General features: G+C 41.0%; 1 protein-coding gene across 1 annotated transcript; it reads right to left on the bottom strand.

Annotated features, from left to right (window-relative positions):
* Positions 1-420: 420 nt before the first annotated feature.
* Positions 421-16,453, bottom strand: RBM22 (RNA binding motif protein 22). Its single transcript, XM_049771867.1, has 11 exons — positions 16,287-16,453; positions 16,044-16,097; positions 14,834-14,863; positions 14,161-14,293; positions 10,724-10,824; positions 10,446-10,618; positions 7,411-7,611; positions 4,865-5,029; positions 2,872-2,960; positions 2,568-2,696; positions 421-1,523 (listed from the first exon to the last, which is right to left on the bottom strand). Exons 1-11 carry the CDS (start codon positions 16,338-16,340, stop codon positions 1,393-1,395), a joined length of 1,260 nt encoding a protein of 419 aa, XP_049627824.1. The 5' UTR covers positions 16,341-16,453; the 3' UTR covers positions 421-1,392.
* Positions 16,454-21,704: the final 5,251 nt, after the last annotated feature.

Genomic DNA, 21,704 nt, shown 5'->3' with positions numbered 1-21,704 from the left:
TTTTTAAAACTATGATCCTAAAAATGATGTCATAACTTTGCCTCAGGCTTCCTGAGTATTTATTACCCGTTTCAAACCTCACAATTAACCTTTCACACAACTCTGGGAAAGACCAGAGACTTTGTAGCATAGAATGGGTACAGAGTTAAAAATAAAATTGAGGGAGGAGCATAATACATAATGCATGTGGCTGACCAGGCTTTGATCCCTGGCATCCCATATGGCTCCCCAAACACTGCTAGAATATTTGAATACAGAACCAGGAGTAACCCCGACTACTGCTTAGTGTGCCCCCAAAGAAAACCAAACAGAAATCAAAATTTAATTTTTGATTTAAATAAAACATAAATGAAACAGATTCACTTGTTTCTCATTATAAACCCAAAGAATAAGCAGAAATGTATAAATATGCCTAAGACATTTGGAAAATTGACCCATTTTAATATTTTAAAAACAAAACCAATACATCCAATTCTTTACCATCTACAATTCAGTTAGATCCAAATAGTCTACGACTAAACAGTCTCCTGCCAGATGCAGGGAATTAAAATGAGATACTGAAGACACACGAAGGTGAATGCTAAAGGTCAGAGTTCCAGCTGTGAGCCACGAGTCTTCTGCTCAAATATTCTCCAGTGCTTTTTCATGTCAGTTTGTGAGTGTTTTATAGGAAGTTCTTTAAAACTGTTTCTTCAATGATACATACTCAAGACACTTAGATTTCCATTCGACCGACAGAAATAAGAATTTTAGTTCTTGACTCTTTTGGTAGCGTAGAGAAGTCAAATCATCAGCAATCCCTTTAGTGGTTAATAATTGCGGCAGAGAGGCAAGGAGAGACCTGGTCATGCTGGGTGCCAGTTCCTACTTGCCTTTCTGGGGGGCGTAACTTCTGAAGTATTAAATCACACTCAGGTCACTACAATGATTAGTACTAGGAATCTTTTCTTTTAGATAATAAAAAACGGAAAATACTCAGTGGATGTAAAAATGATCAAAACTTTGTTTTTGACTTTTTTAAGCACAGTCAATTCATTCCAACCTGACCCTCCCCCACAAATGATACAAAGCAAATTTTAATTGGGATGGTAACTCAGTTGACTTTGCAATTCACACAGTTCCTGTTCCCCTTAGACACGAGGGGAAATAACATTAAATGTAATTAGCAGTGTAATAGCAGTAACCAGATGTGTTAATGGCAGCTTATCTGCAGTCCATCAATCCTTTGAATACATGTAGGAAAGCATGGCTGTCTCCCAACTGCCCATATCTGAACACATTCAGCTACCATGAAAACTACAAAGGAAGGGAAATTATATTTATTCCAAGGTTCATTTACTGAGATTTTCACGTGCCTTTTCTTCGGCAAATCCTCAGAGTGGGGAGAATGTGCTAGGGGCTGCTGTGTTTCCCGGCATGAGCGCCCATTCTCTGAGGGTCCTGAGAAGGATAATGGATTGGTCCTGGAGCCCTCATGAAAGGAGGGGGTGGTCCCATTGGATGAAACATGTGTGGCCCAAAACCTGCAAATGGGAGAGGACAAACTTGTTAGGATTCCAATTCCTTGACAACTTCTGAAATCCCTGAAGAAGGTCAAAATCAACTACTAATCTATACATTTGCTTAGAAATTTATAAACAAATATAAATAAAACAAATAAAAAATAAACACCTATAAATTAAGTTGATGTGATGAGTTGGAAAATGCCATTCCTGACATTTGCTTAGAAATGCCGGCCTGTATTCCTTTGCTTCAGAAATTTTTGCCATAGGTTCGACATAAAACAACAGTCTAAAGGACTCAGGGATCTGAAAATATATTATTTAAAGCTCTATTAGCCATCAAACATGATTTTCCCATCAGTATTTATAATGTCAGAAATTAGATTGCTCGTGGTCATGATCAGGGTGCTTATGATCATTATAATTTCAACACTATCAGAATGGCTAGTGTTCAGAAACCAAGACTTCCAGGCTGAAGAGAGTACATGTGTAGGCCGTTTGCCTTGCACACATTTGATCCAGATTTAATCCCTGGAATACCCTATCCTTCACCCAAGCACTGCAGAAATAATTCCTGAGTGTAGAGCCAGCCTTGAGCACTGCCAAGTGTGGCCCCCAAACCAAGCAACAATAACCAAAAAAAAAAAAAAAAAAAAAAATCAAGACTTCCTCAATAATACAGCAATTCTAAAAAGAACTGGCTATGATTTATGCACTTTGTTTACATAGGAAGTGTTCATGTCTGAAAATTACCATTTTCATTACCATTACCATTAATTTATGAAGAATTTTTGAACACTCCTAGATTCAGAGACTATAATCTACCAAATAAGAACAAGATACTTTGCTGGGGAAATCTGTACATACATCTGGGATTTTGAAAACTGACGACTGCTTCCGCTTTGGCAAACCAGGAAATTATCTGAATATAGATGTCTAAAGACTTCTATAGGGCAAACTCAAAAGACTTAGATGTGTTAGACTTAATAGTAAACTGTGGCTGCAGAACTTTGAGCATGGCTTTTCTTATCTTGCTCACCCCACCTACTAAAAAGAAGATATTACCTGGGGGTGGAGGTGGGGCAATACCAGGGGGTGGTGGCAGGGCAATGTTCACCACAGCCGGAGGACCACTTGGGGGTAGGTTGAAGTAGTTGGCAGAGGATTCTTCTTCTGCAGGGGGTGGTGGAAGTGCTGAGAAGAGAAAACAGTCCATAGTGAGTGGCAAAGGCAATGATATAGGCTCCGCCATCTTTAATGCTGGGAAGTCCTGCCAGAAAAAGAGAACTGGGTTCTGCTGAAAGCCAAGAATATAAGGGCAAGCTGAGCACCTGAAGTTATAAGATATTGGGTAGCAGTCTGTACTGACCTCCTGGCAGTCCTGGAACAGGCTCTAGCTTGATCCCAGAATCTGTGGTTCCGTCCTTTTCTTTTTCTTTTCCTCTGGCTGCTTGGGACCTTGGAAACAGACACACATAGATTCACACATTGGTCCATCATCCATCATACCTCTAATTTTTATTTTTCCAAGCCCAATAAAGTACCTTCACTCTTGAGGTCTCCTCAGTATACAATCTTTTCCTACAAATTCCATAGTGCAAAATAGATACAATAAAGGGCTTTTGCAGTTCAGAAAGACCTAAGTTCAAAACATGTCAGAGGGGCCAGAGTGACTGACAGTACAGCAGGCAGGGTGTCTGCTTTGTTTGATCCCTAGTCCCACATATTGTCCCCCTGAGCCTGCTAGAAATTATCTGAATTCATAGCCAGGAGTAAACCCCAAGAACTGCTGGGTCTGACCCCCAAAAACAAAAATTAAAAAGGGGGGCGTGGACTGGAGTGATAGCACAGCAGGTAGGGCATTGGCCTTGCACACAGCCAACTCTGGTTCAACACCCAGCATCCCATATGGTCTCCTGAGCCTGTCAGGAATGATTTCTGAGTACAGAAGCAGCAGGAACTCCTGAGCACCATTGGACATGGCCCCAACACAAAAAATGAGGGTCCAGAGCAATAGAAAAGTGGGTAGGACATTTGCCTTACACGAAGCTGACCCAGGTTTGATCCCTGGCATTCTACATAGTCCCCCAAGCCCGCTAGGAGTTTCTGAGTGCAAAGCCAGGAGTAACACCTGAGCATCAAAAGCTGTAGCCCCAAAACAAACAAAAAAGTTATCAAAATTCCAAGCAACTTTCATTTTTCTTAAAACCCATGAAAGACATTCTTGCAATAATTTTCAGAGACAAAAGAGAGGGCTGGAAGTTACAGCCCACTTCATGAGCCTCACCACAAAGAGTGATGAGTTTAGTTAGAGAAATAGAGGTGGGGAGGAGGGATATTTGGGACATTGGTGGCGGGAATGTTGCACTGGTGATTGGGGGGGGGGTGTCCTCTTATATGACTGAAACCCAACCACAATCATGTATGTAACCAAGGTGTTTAAATAAAATATCATTAAAAAAACATTAGAAAAATTATAAAAAAATATCATTAAAAAAAAAAAGCAGCACTAAAAATTGCAAAAAAAAAAAAAAAAAAAAAAAAAAAAAGAATTCCAAAGAGAGTGTCAGTGTTTCATCAGCACACAGGAAACACTCCTGAAGAGTTATTGCTACTACTAGCAGTCTCTTCCCTGCTTTCAAACTAGAGACAGGTTCCCTAGAGAACTTTCAGGACATTTTACTTGAACCTACCTGAACAATATCATTTCTAATCTTAAATGAGCTATTCTTCTAATCTATGTCCAATTCTCAAATTTACCTTTCTGGCATTAGACTTGGCTTATACTAGCTGGTCACAAAAAACAAAACCCTTTGAAGAAACATTACTTTGAAAACATTTCCAAGGTAGGGCCCAAGATGTTGGGGAGTCTTTCTCAAAGTGAGCAAAATGACCCCTTGGGGACACCCAGTAATCCAGAGGCAGCAGTAGCCTTGGGTGCAACTGAGGGGTTCTTTTCATTTCTAAAGGAGCAAGAAATATTTTTGCTGAAAAGGGGGCAAGATCAAATATGTCTGGGAGTGCTGTTAGAGAATTAAAAATTTAAAGCACCAAACTTTCAGGCCACATGGGCATGGCCCCCAGGGGCCTCAGCACTGCGGGAGAAGAGAGGCCCATATTGGAAAACAAAAACAAACAACTAGATATATGCATTGTATGTGCATATCCCATTCTGTAACTTTATAAGTTGTTGATACCAGTAATATTTAAGTTCGATTAAAAATAATCATTTAATAAGGGACTTTAAATTATTTAAAGGGCCTATTGCTTTAACCAAAAAGTTTATTTTCATTTCCAGAAAATGAAACAAATTCTGAAAAATATCTTCTATAAAGGTATTTTAAAACAGTCTTAATTCTTACCTTCCCCATTTCACATTGAGTCTACGGCCATTGACAATCAACTTATTAAAAGACTTCTCAGCAGCAACTTCTGCAGCCTGCCTAGTGGCAAACTGGATGAAAGCACACTGCTGTCTTTGTACAACAGTAATGGTCCGAATCTCTCCAAACTGGTAGAAGTGATTCCTGAAGGAACAGAAAGAGCAACAGTTAGTAAACATTCTAGGAAGTAAAATATGAACTAAGACACTGACATACCAGAAAGCAGTTGGTTCCATGGCTATATGCCTGATTACCTGCAAGTAGTTCCCCCAATGTCAAACTTTATAGTGGATTATGCTGCTTACTGAGAGGGAAGGAACTAGTAAATCAAAAAACCCAGGAATTTTTCCATTAAAGATAAGAAACAGACTAGAGTGATAGTACAAAAGGTAGGCTCTTTGCTATAAGGTCCTCTGAATGGCGCCAGGAGTAATTACTGAGTGCTGAGCCAGAACCTTCCCCTATCCCCCCCAACATGGTAGGGTTTGGTCTAAAAACAAACAATAACAACAAAAAAAGGAGGCAGGAGTAATCCTTTAGGGCATTAAACCCTAAATAATGGTTTGGAAAACTACACTTCCATATACTAAGAATGCTTATTTTTTAAGGTTCTAAAAAGAGAAAAAGGAGCCGAAGTGATGGCGCAAGCGGTAGGACATCTGCCTTATACACGCTAACCTGGACAGACTGCAGTTCGATCCCCCGGCATCTCATATGGTCCCCCAAACCAAGAGCGATTTCTAAGGGCATAACCAGAAGTAACCCCTGAGCATCACTGAGTGTGGCCCAAAAACCAAATAAATAAAATACAGAGAAGAAAAAAAAAAACCACAACAATTTTGACTACTGTCTAGCTTAGTGGTTTTCAACCTTATTTATATGTGTAGATTAGCATCAGTCACTGAAAACCACTGGTCTAGTTTACTTTAACAGGATTTAATAGAAATATTCTACTAAAGGTTATAAACATAGAGGAATCTCTTCTTTAGTGATGGAGCAAGTCATTTCTATCAACGCTTGTTCAAGTATCTCGTATGGTCAAGTAAAATACAGGTCAATAAGTTTCCCAAACTCCAATCACTTATGAGTCAATTTGGGCTGGAGAAAAAATACTGGGAGTAAAATGCTTGCTTTACACACAACAAACCTGGGTCCACTCTTGGCACTATATATGGTCCCCAAAGCTCACCTTAAACAAAGAATTAGGAGTTAACCCTGAACACTAACAACTGTGGCCCCCAAAATTGGGTGGGGGGGGGAGAAAGCAACAATTTAGGGCTAGGAACATATAGCTCAAGGATTGAACATATGCTTTAATTATAGGAGGTCTGAGATTGATCTCTGACACTGCATGGTCACCTGGCCACTACTAGGAACAACCTGGTACCAGCACTACCACGTATGGCCCTCAAACCCAAAATAATAAAAGCCTTAAAAAAGGTCAAAGATTTAAAATAAATTGGGGTGATAGCACTGCGGTAGGGCATTTGCCTTGCACACAGCTGACCCGGGATGGACCCCGGTTCGAACCCATGCATCCCATATGGTCCCCCGAGCCTGCCGGTGCAACTTCTGAGCAGAACCAAGAGTAATCCCAGAGTGCCACTAGGTGTGTCCCAAAAACCAAAAACAGCAGCAACAACAAATTTAAACTAAGTTTTATCATTTCAAAGACTCCTCCGACTTAATCGTATTTAGATTGTACCCTCCTTTAAAATTTAATTGGCTACTAGGTAAAAACAAGAAACAATTATCCCATCTAGGATGGGAAAAGCAATCTTTTTTTTTTTTTTTTTGGGGGGGGGCCACACCTGGTGACACTCAGAGGTTACTCCTGGCTATGTACTCAAAAATTGTTTCTGGCTTGGGAGACTATATGGGACGCAAGGTGATGGAACTGCAGTCTGTGCTAGGTTAGCCTTGTGCAAGGCAAACACCTTACCGCTTGTGCCACCGTTCCGGCCCCCATAAAAAGCAATCTTGATGAAAATTACCTCTCTGGCATTTTTAAAAAAAAGTCTAGTGTGGAGGGGCCGATGAGGTAGCGCTAGAGGTAAGGTGTCTGCCTTGCAAGCGCTAGCCAAGGAAGGACCACAGTTCGATCCCCCGACATCCCATATGATCCCCCCCAAGCCAGGGGCGATTTCTGAGCGCTTAGACAGGAGTAACCCCTGAGCATCAGATGGGTGTGGCCCGAAAAACCAAAAAAAAAAAAAAAAAAAAAAAGTCTAGTGTGGGGAGCTGGGGAGATAGCTCAATGGCCTAGTGGACATACTTTGCATTCAAGAGAACTGTTTGCTTTCTGGTATCACATGGTTCCCCCAGGCTTTGTCAGGAATGTCTCTGGACTCATGTGCCAGGAATCACCTCTAAATACCAGAGGATGTGGTCCAAAACCAAAACTAGTCTGCATGATACTTAATAGTAGCAAAATGTATGCTTATAATCTTTGCTTATATTTGTGTGAAGAATTATTCCAAGGTAATTTAAAATCAAAAAATGTCTACTAAATTACACCCACAAACCTTAAATCTGTCTCAGTAATGGTGTCCCCGAGGCCACCGACATATAGTGTGGTGATAGTCTTATCCTCTGGCGGGTCCAGTCGGGGCATTGTCGATGCACGCTTTAGAAGCTTATCTGCCACAGGGTCATTTATCCCATAATATCGATCTTTAATATTCTGATCAGCAAGGGGGTCATCTGGATCCGTAGGCTTCTCATGTCTATGGTTCAAAAAAAGAAGAATAAAACATAAAGGTGAATTAAGAGGAGACATTTACAAATAGTACATCTCCCTTGTGATAGCTAAAAAACTATAGCCATGCCAAAATATAACCAAAATAGTTATATAAGTAGGAAACAATAACCTCCAAAAGCCATTTATGTGGCCATCTATTTTTCTTAAAGAAATGTCTTTACTGAAATCACGAGACTAAACTTTAACAACCAAACTTAAAAAAAGGTACCAATCATACGGAAAGAGCGATCATGTGTAGGGCATTTGTTTTGCATGCAGTCAACTCAGGCTCAATCTCCGCCATCCCAAATAATTCAGAAGTGATTTCTGAATGCAGAACCAGGAGTAACCTGAATGCACCCAGGTGTGCCCCCACTCCCCCAAAAAGTAAAGATGTCAGGCTGGGAAGGGAAGGTATGGGATGAAATCTAGAAACATTAATGGAGGGAAACTGATACTGGTGTGAATTAGAGCTGGAACACTCATGTCCAAAACTCAACCATAAATGACTGTAAATCATGGTGCTTTAACTTAGAAATTAAAACCCCAAAAGCCAAACAAATTAAATCCTAGAAAAAAAACCCAAGAAGAAATGTTTTTAACACAATCTATCTCCAAGCCTTTATTATATTCTCTAGAGTGAATAAGTTATAGGGCCAATAGTAGGAAAAGTTATACTTGGGCTCTGGGGATGGTTCAGTGGCTAAAACCATTTACTATATAAACATGAGGCTGAGTTTGATTTCTGGTATCACTTAGTACCACCAAAGGCGATCCCTGGCACTGATATCTGGGCTCACTGGTGCCACATTGGTGTATAATCTCTGTATGCCTTGTTGTGTATGAGCACAATTGAGAGTGTGCAATCTCCCAGAATCTATAATCTTTAAATATAAGAATCTGATACCAACAACAGCTAAAGTGTGAAAAAGTTTCACCGGGACCACAGAGAATGACTCGGCTTGGATAGACTGGTATGCCTGGAACCTAAAGTCGGTCTTATGCCAATAAACTTCTGGGGTGAGGCCTTTTGGTAATCAGGCTAAAGATTTTTTTCCCGTTTTCCCCATATTGTTCTGGACCTATGCAAATAACGGCGATTGCCACTATCATACCTTTACAATATTTTTTTACTCTTATCCTTTAAGGAAAAAAAATTACAATTTACTGAACTTAAAAACAAGTAACTGTAGTAGAATGCCTGTCTCGAATACAGGCAGGGGATGGGAAGGGGGGAGGGGGAATGTTACACTGGTGAAGGGGGGTGTTCTGTTTGTGACTGTAACCCAACTATGATCATGTTAGTTAAATAAAAAATATATATGTAAAAAGAAGTGTGCAATCTCCAGTGTCAAAACCGATCATGTGTAAGCACTGTGGGACTCGTAGTATTAAGCACTAAAATGACCACCACAAGCCCCACAATCAGAATGCTTTGAATACAACTAATGTGTATAGACTGATAAGCAAATGTGAAATCATCACAATATAAAGGGTGCAAACCCCTGTAAAACACTGCAGACCCTGGGAGTCCCTAAGTGTGCAAACACAGCCATGTATGTGTGACAGCAAAGAAAAGGGGAAAACATTAAAAATCACATTTCTCTCTTTCTCTCTCTTTGGTTTTTGGGTCACACCCAGCAGCGCTCAGGGGTTCCTCCTAGCTCTACATTCAGAAATCACTCCTGGCAGGCTCGGGGGACCATATGGGATGCCGGTATTCGAACCATAGTCATTCTGCATGCAAGGCAAATGCCCTCCCTCCATGCTATCTCTTATGCTCCCTAAAAATCACATTTCTTAAAAGAAAGAGCATATAAGGGTTGGAGCAAAAGTACAGCGGTTACGGTGTCAGCCTTGCATGTGACTGACCCAGGTTCAATTAAAAGTACCCCGTATGGTCCCCAAGCCCCAGGAGTGATCCCTAAGATGGAGCCAGACATAAATCCTGAGCACTGCTGGGTGGCCCAAAAATCAAAAGAAAGGGGGGAAAAAGGGTATATATATATGATTTTTTTTGGCTGGGAAGGTAGTTTAAGCTAAAAACCAGTTAAGACAGGGAAATAGCGTCGCACTCAGTCAACTTCAGCTCCACATATGGTACCTGAGTCCAAGCAAGAGTGATTCCTGAGTAGACCAAGGAGTAAGTTCTGAACATTGCTAGGTGTTCAAAACAAACAGAAAGAAAGAAAAGGAAGGAAGGAAGGAAGGAAGGAAGGAAGGAAGGAAGGAAGGAAGGAAGGAAGGAAGGAAGGAAGGAAGAAAAAAGTGGGCCAAAGAGATAGCATAGAGGTAGGGCGTTTTTGCCTTGCATGAAGCTGATTCAGGAGGTTCAAATCCCGGCATCCCATATGGTCCCCCCGTGCCTGCCAGGAGTGATTTCTGAGCAAAGAGCCAGGTGTCACCCATAAACAGCCCCCCCCCCCCCCGCAACAAAAAAGAAAGAAGATCACATCTGTATTACATGGCCAGCAGCTACTTTTCTCAAAAGACATAAGATTTAACATATACCACACTAGTTGTATACGCCTTTAGATTTTAAAGCAGAACTTGGGGCTGGAGATAGCACAGCAGTAGGGTGTTTGCCTTGCACACGGCTGACCTGGGAGGGCCCAGGTTCAATTCCTGGCATCCCATATAGTCCCCCAAGCTTGCCAGGAACAATTTCTGAGTGCAGGGCCAGGACCACTGGTGGATGTGGCCCCAAAACAAAACAAAACAAAAAAACAAATAAGGCAGAACTAGTTTGAGTTAGTATTTCCTACTTCTTAGATGACTATCAGCAGAAAGCAAATACTGAAAATGGAATTCAGCTCTTACCTGTATGGACATTCCTCTCCTCTTTTACACTCTCCTTTTACCCAGAAGGAGCAAATATGGGGACGATTTCTTTTATAATAGGGTGTGGTCCGTGCTAGTTTGAGAAGCATATCACTGGTGGAGGTGGCTTTTCCCAGCATGCCAACTGGCCGTGTTCCATCAGAGTTAGAAATCTAGACAAAGATGACAAGTCAAAAATTTGTTATATAACTCTTGTCAAACCTCTAATATTCTTTTATTGGCAAATTAAAAATGACATTAAGAAAGTAGCAATATACCTCTCTCTCCATATTTTGAGTGTAGTATTCTTTGTTTACATCTGACTTGGGCATATCATCCTTAAAAGATAGCCCTGCATCACGAACCTGGATAGGTAGGCCTGGGACCAAGAAAAGGAGAAAAAAGGATTATATTTTAAAATTCCCATATAGGGGCCAGTATAATAGTCTAGTGGGAAGGCCTCTGCTTTGATTGCTCCTGAACCAGCTTCAATCCCCAACATCCTATATTGTCCCTGGGGTACCACCAAGAGTGATCCCAAGGTGTGGCTAAGCTCTGAGCATTGCTAGGTATGGTCCCAAAACCAAAAAGCAAAAAATTAATATAAAATAAAATAAACATAGAGAATAGGAACATGAGTAATCACTTTTCTATTTTCTATCAGAAACTTTATTTTTTACTTAATCTTTAATAGCATCATGCAAATATTGTAGTAAGACTATTCAAATTGCAAACTCTCTAGAAACAAGATCAAGAGAATTATTTTAGGAAAACTTACAGATAAGCAAACTGTAGTTAAAGTCAGATTTAATTTGTTGGTTAAAAATGTATTTAGCTATTATTATAACCCATATTAAAATAAATGTAAAAAGTGGTCCAAATTTAGCATGTAGAGTCATAGTCAATCAGGGTCACCAGATTCCAAAATATCTTCTTAAAGCATCATAAAATTATATTAATATTGAGACTGGGACTTTCAATAAGAACAACTTTCTGAACTTAACATTATAGAAATTCATTTTCAATTTTTTGGTAATGATTTCATGTTGAAAATTATTTTCCTCATAAGTGTTAATTTACAAGGTTTTTTTTTTGGGGGGAGGGGGTCACACCCAGCAGTGCTCAGGGGTTACTCCTGGTTGTTCAGAATTCGCTCCTGGCTGGCTAGGGGGGACATATGGGATGCCAGGATTCGAACCACTGTCCGTTCTGAATCAGCTTCGTGCAAGGCATACACCCTACTGCTGTGCCTATCTCTCCGGCCCCTTAATTTACAATTTTTAAAAACTTTCCTAACAGCATAGATTAGTCAAAAACTTGAGTTTTCAGTATATCAATTTTTGGTGGGAGTTTTATAAAAAGAAAATATTTTAAATCTAGAAAGAAGCCCAAGGTAAGGAAACTAGCTGATGAGTCACATTCTCTAGATTGGTTGAGATCTGATTCCCACCGAGCTCCCAGACAAGAAAGGCAGTTCCCATCCCCTCTTCAACTAGAATAGGGGGAACAGTTCCCAGTTGTAGAAATCTGTAGGAAATAATTCACACAGTGTAGAGGTACAAAAACGGGTTCAAGAAATCCAGTGGTCAAACGAGGAATTCAAATTACCTAAGCTTTCTGCTCCTAAGATGGCCAGTGGAAGACCCAAAAATGAGCCCCTGCCTTCCTCAGACCCCTGCTTTCATTAACAAGAATCAGGTCCCACCCTTGGGTGGGAGACGAATACCAAGTAGGGGATAATCCAATATACTATCACCAGATCACACCCTAGGGTGGAGTACAATTATTAATTAGTGTAGGATCAGTAATCCAACACTAGCTATCATAAGAATCCTTTGGCTGTGGTTGGTTCGAATCCCGGTGTCCCATATGGTCCCCTGTGCCTGCCAGGAGCTATTTCTGAGCAGACAGCCAGGAGTAACCCCTGAGCACCGCCGGGTGTGGCCCAAAAACCAAAAAAAAAAAAAAAAAAAAAAAAAAGAATCCTTTGGCTAAAAAAGAAGAATCCTTTGGCTGTATAGATAGTTGAATGGGCCGAGTGTATATGGAAGATTCAGGTTTACTCCCTGGTATCCCAGGGTGTCCCTGAGCACTACCTAGAAGACCCCAACCAGAGAAAGTAGTAGCTCCCAGCACTGCAAGGTATAGTCCCCAAACCAACCATCTCTCCCTACAAAACTCAGAAACAAAACAAAGAGAACAATGTCTCAAACTCACTTTGATCAGAGATGTTAATGAAAGCGATTTAGACAAGTTCTGATTCATTTCCAATTGATCAATTCCTACTTTTATAGGGTGGGTCTAAAACACACTCATTACCCTCCGCACCCCTGTATTTATCACAGCACTATTTACAATAGCCAGAATCTGGAAGCAACCCAGGTGCCCAACAATAGATGAATGGCTAAAGAAACTGTGGTACATCTACACAATGGAATACTATGTAGCAGTTAGGAAAATGAAGTCATGAAATTTGCTTATACATGAATGGGCATGGAGAGTATTATGCTCAGCAAAAATGAGTCAGAGAAGACGGATAAACATAGAATAATCTTACTCATCTGTAAGACATAAGGAAAATAAAAGATAATGAGGGGATGATATCTAGAGACAATAGAGTTGAGGATTAAGAGGACCAGTCCTGGGGCTAAAGAGATAGCCTGGAGATAAGGCTTTTGCCTTTCATGCAGAAGGATGGCCGTTTGAATCCCAGCATCCCTGTGCCTGCCAGGAGCGATTTCTGAGCATAGAGCCAGGAATAACCCGAGTGCTGCCGGGTGTGACCGAAAAACCAAAAACCAAAAAAAAAAAAAAAAAAAAGGACCAGTCCTGGGGCTAGAGCAGTGGTTAGTACGGTGTTTGCCTTGCATGAGCTAACCTAGGATGGACCTTGGTGCGATCCCCTGGTGTCCCATATGGTCCCCCAAGTGAGAAGCAATTTCTAAGCGCATAGCCAGGAGTGACCCCTATATATCACCGGGTGTGGCCCAAAAAGCAAAATAAACAAATAAATAAAAAGAGGATCAGTCCATGGTAGAAAGCTTGCTACAAGGAGCAGAATGTAGCTAGAGTAGAGAACGGTCAACCATGAAAGGGACATTCATGGCTCCCTTCATTAGCTGCAGTGCAAACCACCAAAAAATAAGAGAGTGAAGTAATATGCTTGCCCCAGAGGCAAGAGAGGGATGGTGGTGGAAGAAAAGAGGGCATGGGAGGGTGTGAGAGAGTAACTGTTGACTTTGGTGGTGGGAAATGTGTATTGTAAAGTTTGTTACACATTGCATGAATATAACTCAATTATGAACGATTTTATCTATGGAGAATAAAAATCCAAGTATAAACAACCTCAAAATCATGGTGCTTAAATTAAAAAAAAAATAACCCACACTTGTTTTATGATTCTCCTCTTGCTGGGAAAAAAAATCTATAGCAAACATCCAAAGAGGGGTTAGAAATGGGGGGAGGGCATTTGCTTTAGGAACTCTTGTGGCTAAACCCTGGCTGATTGAAACCTGGCTGACCAGGTTCAATCCTGGCACCCCAAATACATCAAGTCATCCCTGAGCCTACTTTCCAATCTATGTGGGTCTAGCTCACTGACAAGTACTTGTCTCGCATGCGTGAGGCCCTTAGTTCTATATAGGTCACTGAAAACACTGAAACATAAACACAAAACCAGTTTAAATTGCACCAATTACTAGCAAGGGGCACATACCATACTCAAGGTCCAATAAGCAGGTTTGACAGACATTCTTCAGTTTACTGCAGGTCTGGCAAACTTCAGTCTTCTTAAAACGCATCCGGACCCCAGGACACCAGCGAAATACTGTGAAAGGTCTGGCACAGATCTTTAATAGAAAATAAGAGTCACAGAACGTTACTAGTCCCAATGTGGTCAAGCAATTCAGGAGTCTAAGAGATGGAGAATTCAAAGGAAAGGTCCTTGCCTTCTCAGGCAAAATGCTCATATTCAGAGATACTCAACATTTAGCATAAAATTGCAGGAATAGGATCGGAACAATAATACAGAAGGTAGGGTGCTTGTCTTGTACACAGCAGACCTGGGTTTGACCCCTGGTATCCCATATGGTAACCTGTGCCCCACAGCAAACAACTGGAGTAAGCTCTGAGCACAGCCAGGTATGGTCCCCAAATAAACAAAAAACTGCAGAGTTCAAAAATCATCCAGTCCATAAAAAGGCTCATTGCTTTTGGGGAGAGGTGGAGAAAAAAAAAAAAAAAGCACAGGAAATAAGGCACTTGCTTTGCAAGTGGCTAACTTTATTTAGTCTACTCCCACTGCACTGCAGGGAGTAACCCTACAAATCAATATAAAACAAAAAGCTAGTTTTTATATTATGCACATTAAATACTTAGCACACACTTACTTTGCATTCCTTCCCATACTTTTCTTTGGTCTGAAATAAAAAATAACAAGAATTAAAGAAAGAAAAAACAACAACAACAACAATGCTCCTCCCTAAATAAAACTGAAATTAGTATAGAGATTCTGGTCTTAGGGGCAGCAGGGGAGAAGGAATATATACATATATAGGGTGCCAGGTAAGTATGTGTTTTCTCATAGCTACACTCTTCATTTCAAGCTCCTAAGCTCCATTCTAAGCACTAAAATTCCTAATCGTTTCCACAGTCCTGGTACAAAGTAACATCAGAAGGCAATACAAGTTATCCTTGTGCTAAATCTGAAATGTAGGGGCTGGTGAGTTAGCTCAGCAGGGAAAGCACTTGCCTTGTAAACAGCTGTCACTGAATTAATCCCTAGCACCCGATATGGTCCTCTGAGCACTATAAGGAGTAATCCCTGAGTACAGAGCCAGGAGTAAGCCTGCAGCACTGCCTAGTATGCACTGCCCCTAAACCAAATAAGATATTGAACGCTTCAATAGTAATTCCTCTGAGACTGATCATGTTCCAGCCTTAACTGTTGATGCCACTAAATTTACCCTTATTTCCAAGAACAGATTGTCCATTAAAGAGACCAGGAGTAGAGGCCGAAACACAACTGCTCGAGTCAGAAAACATAATTCCTTTTGTTTTGTTCTCCCCTCCCCCTAAGATACTGAGGAATATTTTGAACTTAAATTCATAATATTTTTTGGGGGGGTTGTGTGTCACATCCAGCAGCACTCAGGGGGGGGACAATATGGGATGCTGGGATTCAAACCACCTTCCTTTCTGCATGCAAGGGAAACGCCTTATTTACCTCCATGCTATCTCTCCGGCGGCCCCCCTCAATTCATACTATTTTGAAGTTCAATCTCGGCTCCACTTTCTGATGGGACGTTCAACTCTGAAAGCCTCTACTAGATCTCCTTCCTGGGAAACAACTGCTAAAAGTAACAGCTATTCTTATGCACCCCATCCGTGTATCACAGGACTGTTTCTTAATTTCAAAGCGAGGGAACAACAGGATGTTCCCATGCAAATAAATGTCCTATGCTTGGGGTTAGTTGGGAAGGAACCTGATCAGGGATCACTGCTGCAGGGCCCAGAGGGAAAGAAAGAATCTTCATCCAGGATGCAAATACCACCCCATACAGACCCTAAGCATGATGCCCGCCGTCCCGCGGACCTCACCATTCGAATGTAGGGGTTCTCTCCAAGACACGTCTGGCACAGGATCGGGAAGTCCTGGTGCAAAGGGGGAAAAGAGGTTGTGGGTCTGTCTGCTAGTTGCACACCCGCTAGGCCTCGGCGCTCTCCCCCTCGCCCCTCGCTCCCACTGGGGCCCCACGGCAGCGCCGAAGCCGCCGAAGACGCAGCCTTGCCGCCCTCTTTTTTTGCCTTTTCCACCCCTGCACCCCGCAGTCTCCCCCTCACCGCATCCTCCCAGTTCTGCCTGTTGTACGTGTTGGAACCCAGAGAGGTCGCCATCTTGAGCGCGGCCGGAAGTGGCGGCCGCTTCCTACTCGGGACGGCCTGGGACGGACCGCCACAATCCCGTCAGCCCCCGCGCGGGCTGGGCTTGGACGTCATTTTAAAGCGGCGCGCGCCATCTCGAGAGGGCGGGGCTTCGCGCTCGACGTGTCGCTGACGCGTGACGTCACTCAGGAGCGCTTTCGGAGTTGAGCGGGAGCCGGGTGTGGCTCCAAAAACCAAAAACCAAAACCAACCAACCAACCAAGAAAAAAAACAAAAACAAAGACCCCACATTAACTCCTACTGAGCAGCCTAATAATACTAGGAATACTAGTATATAATTATATATAAATATATATTTATTTAAACATATAAATATATTTATAAATATATAAATATGTAATATAAATATATGATTATAACAATTACACAATAAATATAATAAGATATAAAAATGTTATAATACTAGTCATTCCTAGTAAGACTAGGAACTAGACTCTAGTTCCTCCTCAGGGTGGCCAGATTTGTCTAGCAAAAACTCAACATGTAGTTCAATTTTTATTTTATTTCATTATCTGGCAGCCACTATTCTGAAAAGTTATTATTTCCTCTTTTCTACAAAAGTAAAATCAAGACAAGCTTGCTTCTTTGTCACTTGTGGTGAATCCACTGATTCAAAGTCGATATTTTTTTCTAAATGAAGAATATTCTGGATCAATTGATATTTAAAATAGTTATACATGGAGGGTGGGTAAAAATAGTAATACAGATCCACCTGCCAATATTCTATGAATTTAATGTACTTTGAAACAATTGATATATTTTTAAAAAAATTTTTGTTGTGGGGAGGCACACCAGCGGTGCAGGAGATGGGACATGAGGTGCCAGGGGTTGAACTTATTTTTTCCTGAATACCAAAACATGTGCTGCAGTCCCACTAGTCTTTTTTTTTTTATTTCTCTCATATGTAGAGATTTTTATTATATATTTTTAATTTTTATTGTAGCCGATCTGAATTAAAAATCTTTCACAGTAATATTTAAGGTACATAGTTACAATGAATCAGGGGCATTCCCACCACCAGTGAATAGTCTTGTTTTGTGTTCCCCAAATATCAACTGCTGAGTCTGAAGAGGATGTATAGTGGTTAGGGCATTTGTCTTGCATGCAGCTCATCTGGGTTCTATCCCCAGTACCACGTATGGTTCTTTGAGTACTGCCAGGATTCCCGAGAGAGTTTAGTATAATCCCTGAGCACTGGTGAATGTAGGCCCCAAACAAAATCAAACAAAAAAATCAGATGCCTGTTATATAACGAACTGAGGTACTATTATATTTTTATTTTTTATTATATAATTTAAAAGTCTATATAAGCACCTTGATTAGACATGATTGTAGTTGGGTAGTCTAGCTATTCGTGGTTGTTTATTTTTCAAAATGAATTTCAGGAGTGTTTGATCCACTTCTTTGAAGAATGTCATGGGTATCTTTAGAGGGATTGCATTAAATACAATGCTTTGGGGTGTATTGCCATTTTTGGGGTGGGGTTGGGCCACACCCAGCAGGACTCAGGGTTTACTCCTGGTTCTGTGCTCAGAAATCGCTCCTGGCAGGCACGGGGCACCATATGGGATGCAGGGATTCGAACCAACGTTAGTCCTGGGTCAGCTGCAAATGCCCTACCACGGTGCTATCTCTCTGGGCCCAATATTGCCATTTTTAATGTTAATCCTTCCAATCTATGAGCAGGATATGTGTCTCCATTGTGTCATCTTTTATTTCTTGAAGCAGGATTTTGTAGTTTTCTTTTTAGAAGCCCTTCACCTCTTTAGTTGACTTCAAGATATTTGAGTTTGTGTGAGACTAATGTGTGAATGGGATTGTTTTTTTAAAGTCCATTTCTTCTCATTATTGGTGTACGAGGCCACTGATTTTTGCATGTTAATTATTAATGCCTAGAAATGGATGTTTGTTCTATAAAACCATTTGAGTGGGGTTTGTTCTACCTAGTTAGGAGTTGAGCTGCAGTTTTTGTTAGTGCTATGGTGGCCTTCAATGCACTGCAAATTTCACACTCTCACATTATTTTGTGCTTATTATTATTATTGTTGACGAACTGTTTTCATACACCTATAACTTTTTTTTCCTTTCATCTTTTGAGCTGATTGGCACAAGTACCTTTAATTATGTCAACCCTGACACTCAGGTGATTTATGTTGAACTCTGGTTAATAGAAGTGGCAGGGAAAAGCAGCAGAGTAGAAACTTGGCTGGCTCATTAAGATCCAAGGGGCTGCTCAACACCCCGTGGCTGAAATGAATCTTTTCCTGTGAGTCTGGTTTCTTGTGCACTGCACCTTCTGCCTACCGGAGGGTCAGCACAAATACAAACATGGTGAATATTATGAAATGTGAGTGGCTAAAAGCAAGTTGCATGTGGTAGCTGTGAACCCCTGGACAACCAGCCAACCATCAAGCCTCAGTATTTGCCCTTACAACAAACAACTACTTTTTTTTTTTGTGGTTTTTGGGCCATGCCCTGTGATGCTCAGGGGTTACTCCTGGCTTAAGAGGACCATATGGGAAGTCTGGGGATCGAACCGCAGTCCATCCTAGGTCAGCCACGTCCAAGGCAAACGCCCTACCACTGCACCACCCCTCCGGCTCAATAACTACTTTTGTTACCTTTCTGTCCTTGCTTTCTCAGTTCTACTGTTTAGTGCACCAGAGGTTAGCCTCCTAAAGTCTTGCCCCCACATCCTAGCAGTTGATGTTTGTTATTTAGTGCTTTGTAAGTTGGTAGAAAGTCAACTGCTGTTTGGGAAATGCGTCTTTTCTCAGCATTTTGTCCCTTTTGTCAGCCAAACTTCTTATCTGTGACTGACATTGTTTCCTCTTCTCTCAGCGATAGGCCTTGAATGGTACTGGTATGAATCCTAGACTCAGTATTAAATCTTCTCCCTTCTTTCTCTTGTCCTACCTACCATCAATGGGTCTATACTTGTACTTTAGGAAGACAGGATTTTCTGTTTTACTGCACTTGGGCCTTTTTGCTCTTTATGAGGGAGGGGGTTGGCCAGGGGAGGCAAGGCAAGGCAAGGCTTCATACATTTCCCACATTGTCAACAATCCCTCTTTCGTGCTGCCAAAGCAAACAGGGTCTGCAGAGCTCCAGTCAATTTATTTTCTTTTGGTAGAAGTTTTGAGAAAAGCTTGCGTGTATGTAAAAAGTTTTATTAAAAAAAAAAAACTAGAGAAATGTGAGAGAAGAGAATACAGGTTTCTTTATATTCAAGAGCACAGGCTTCTTCAGAGGGAATAAAGTCACGGTTTTTATAGAATAAACATTTGGGTCAGGTGAAGTTTCCCAAAGGCTTTCTTCTAAGGGAAAAAATAAAATCATTTAAGTAGGGATGTGCTGGGATAAACTAGGTCTACATTGTAGCAGTCATTCTGGCAAACACTAACTGGGCCAGAATTCCATTAACAATTATAAATGTGGGGCCGGAGAGATAGCATGGAGGTAAGGCATTTGCCTTTCATGCAGAAGGATGGTTCGAATCCCGGCATCTCATATGGTCCCCTGTGCCTGCCAGGGGCGATTTCTGAGCACAGAGCCAGGAGTAATCCCTGAGTACTGCTGGATGTGACACAAAAACCAAAAAAAAAAGGAAAAAAAATTTATCAATGTTAATTTTCCCCTCAGGTTTTGGGCTATATATACACAGCGATTCTCAAGGGATACTCTTGACTACACTCTTCTGGTAGCATTTGGAGGACCATATGGGATGCAGAGGATTGAACCTAGACCAGCTGTGTGCAAGGCAATTTCTCTATGAATATTTTCAGTCCTACGTATTAGTTTATGGATTGTATTTCCTCACAATATATTATTTCTGCCTGAGACTTGAAATGTGTATAAGGCATTTAGATCGTTGAGATGTAACAATAAGCCAAAAATACAAATAGTTTCCTGATCTGCAGGGAATATAAACTTCTCTATGAAATACTCTGCTTATTGTAAAACAAGTCTGAGACTGGGAAATACAACAGGGGTTAGGGTAGAAGCAATGCGTGACTGCACACACACACACACACACACACACACACTCAAAGTACTTGAAACTATAAGAAGTACCACTATATATTGTGTAACTTCTGAAAATTAGTTTTTAAAGTTTGTATATATCCAAATGCAATGTTTTAACATTGTTAGCCCAAATTTGACTTGTGTTGTTAACAAACAATATGAAGTCAATCTGTTGTTCCTGCATGGTGCCAGGGTTTGGTGATGGTTGGGAGATTTGGGGATATTGGTGAAAAGTACGTTATACTAGTGGCAGGACTGATGTTTGAACATTTAATGCCTGAAACAACTATATTACGAACGTGGTATGTCATGGTGTTGATTGTTACATCTCCACGGTGTTATTAAAGTCAATGACTAAGGATTTATTGGGCTGTGATTGGTGGGAGTTGAACCTTTTGTGTTACTGTTTAGGCTCACTGAGCTTGGTAAATTACTAAGTAACATTTTCCAGCAGATTTCCTGTGATACTACTGGGTTGACAAGACGATAAAATTTTCAGTTAGCATGTGGCCACTTGTAGATCTGAAATAAATTTGATAGCTTAGCAGTTTGATATGGTTAAGTTGCAGAGCTATAGGAGGGTGGCAGTGGTCCTCACACTACAGTCCGCGGGCCACATATTGTATTTGTTCCTGTTTTGTTTCTTCACTTCAAAGTAAGATATATGCAGTGTGCATAGGAATTTGTTCATAGTTTTTGTTTTTACTACAGTCCAGTCCTCCAATGGTCCGAGGGACAGTGAACTGGCCCTTTTAAAAAAATTTGAGGACCACTGGTAGGGTATGGCACTGGGCTGCTGTGATTCACATAGAAAGGAGAATCTGCCCCCTGACAATTCCAAGAATGCCAGAGTGGTATCAGCCTGGACCAGACTATCTGTGGTTTTCTTTTTATTTTAAGGCAATATTTCAGAAACGATGTGCTGTTGGAAATCGAACCATCTTCCACAAGCAGAAAATATGTTCCAGCCCTTTGAGCTATCTTCTCAGCACCTTTAATATGGTCTTGGATTTGTTCATTTAAGAGAATGGAAAGGAACATACCCCACCCACTGATTCTCATATTAAATTCCTAGAGATAACCCCATCCTCTGAGTAGAATATTATGCTACTCCAATCAGTTTTCACGACACCAAACAAAAACACATCAAAGCTTTGTCTTGTTCTTTATTTTACTACATTGTTAAGCAATGATGCAAAAACAGTAACCTGACATTCATAAAGATCATGAGTGCCTCTTACTCTCCAAATGGGTCAAACAGGATCTTCTTCACAAATATGTAAAACATTT

Source organism: Suncus etruscus, chromosome 4 (assembly GCF_024139225.1).
Source record: "Suncus etruscus isolate mSunEtr1 chromosome 4, mSunEtr1.pri.cur, whole genome shotgun sequence".
In the NCBI taxonomy this organism is placed as follows: domain Eukaryota; kingdom Metazoa; phylum Chordata; class Mammalia; order Eulipotyphla; family Soricidae; genus Suncus; species Suncus etruscus.
Note: the sequence above shows the minus strand (reverse complement) of the source record. Positions and strands in the feature narration are given on the sequence as shown.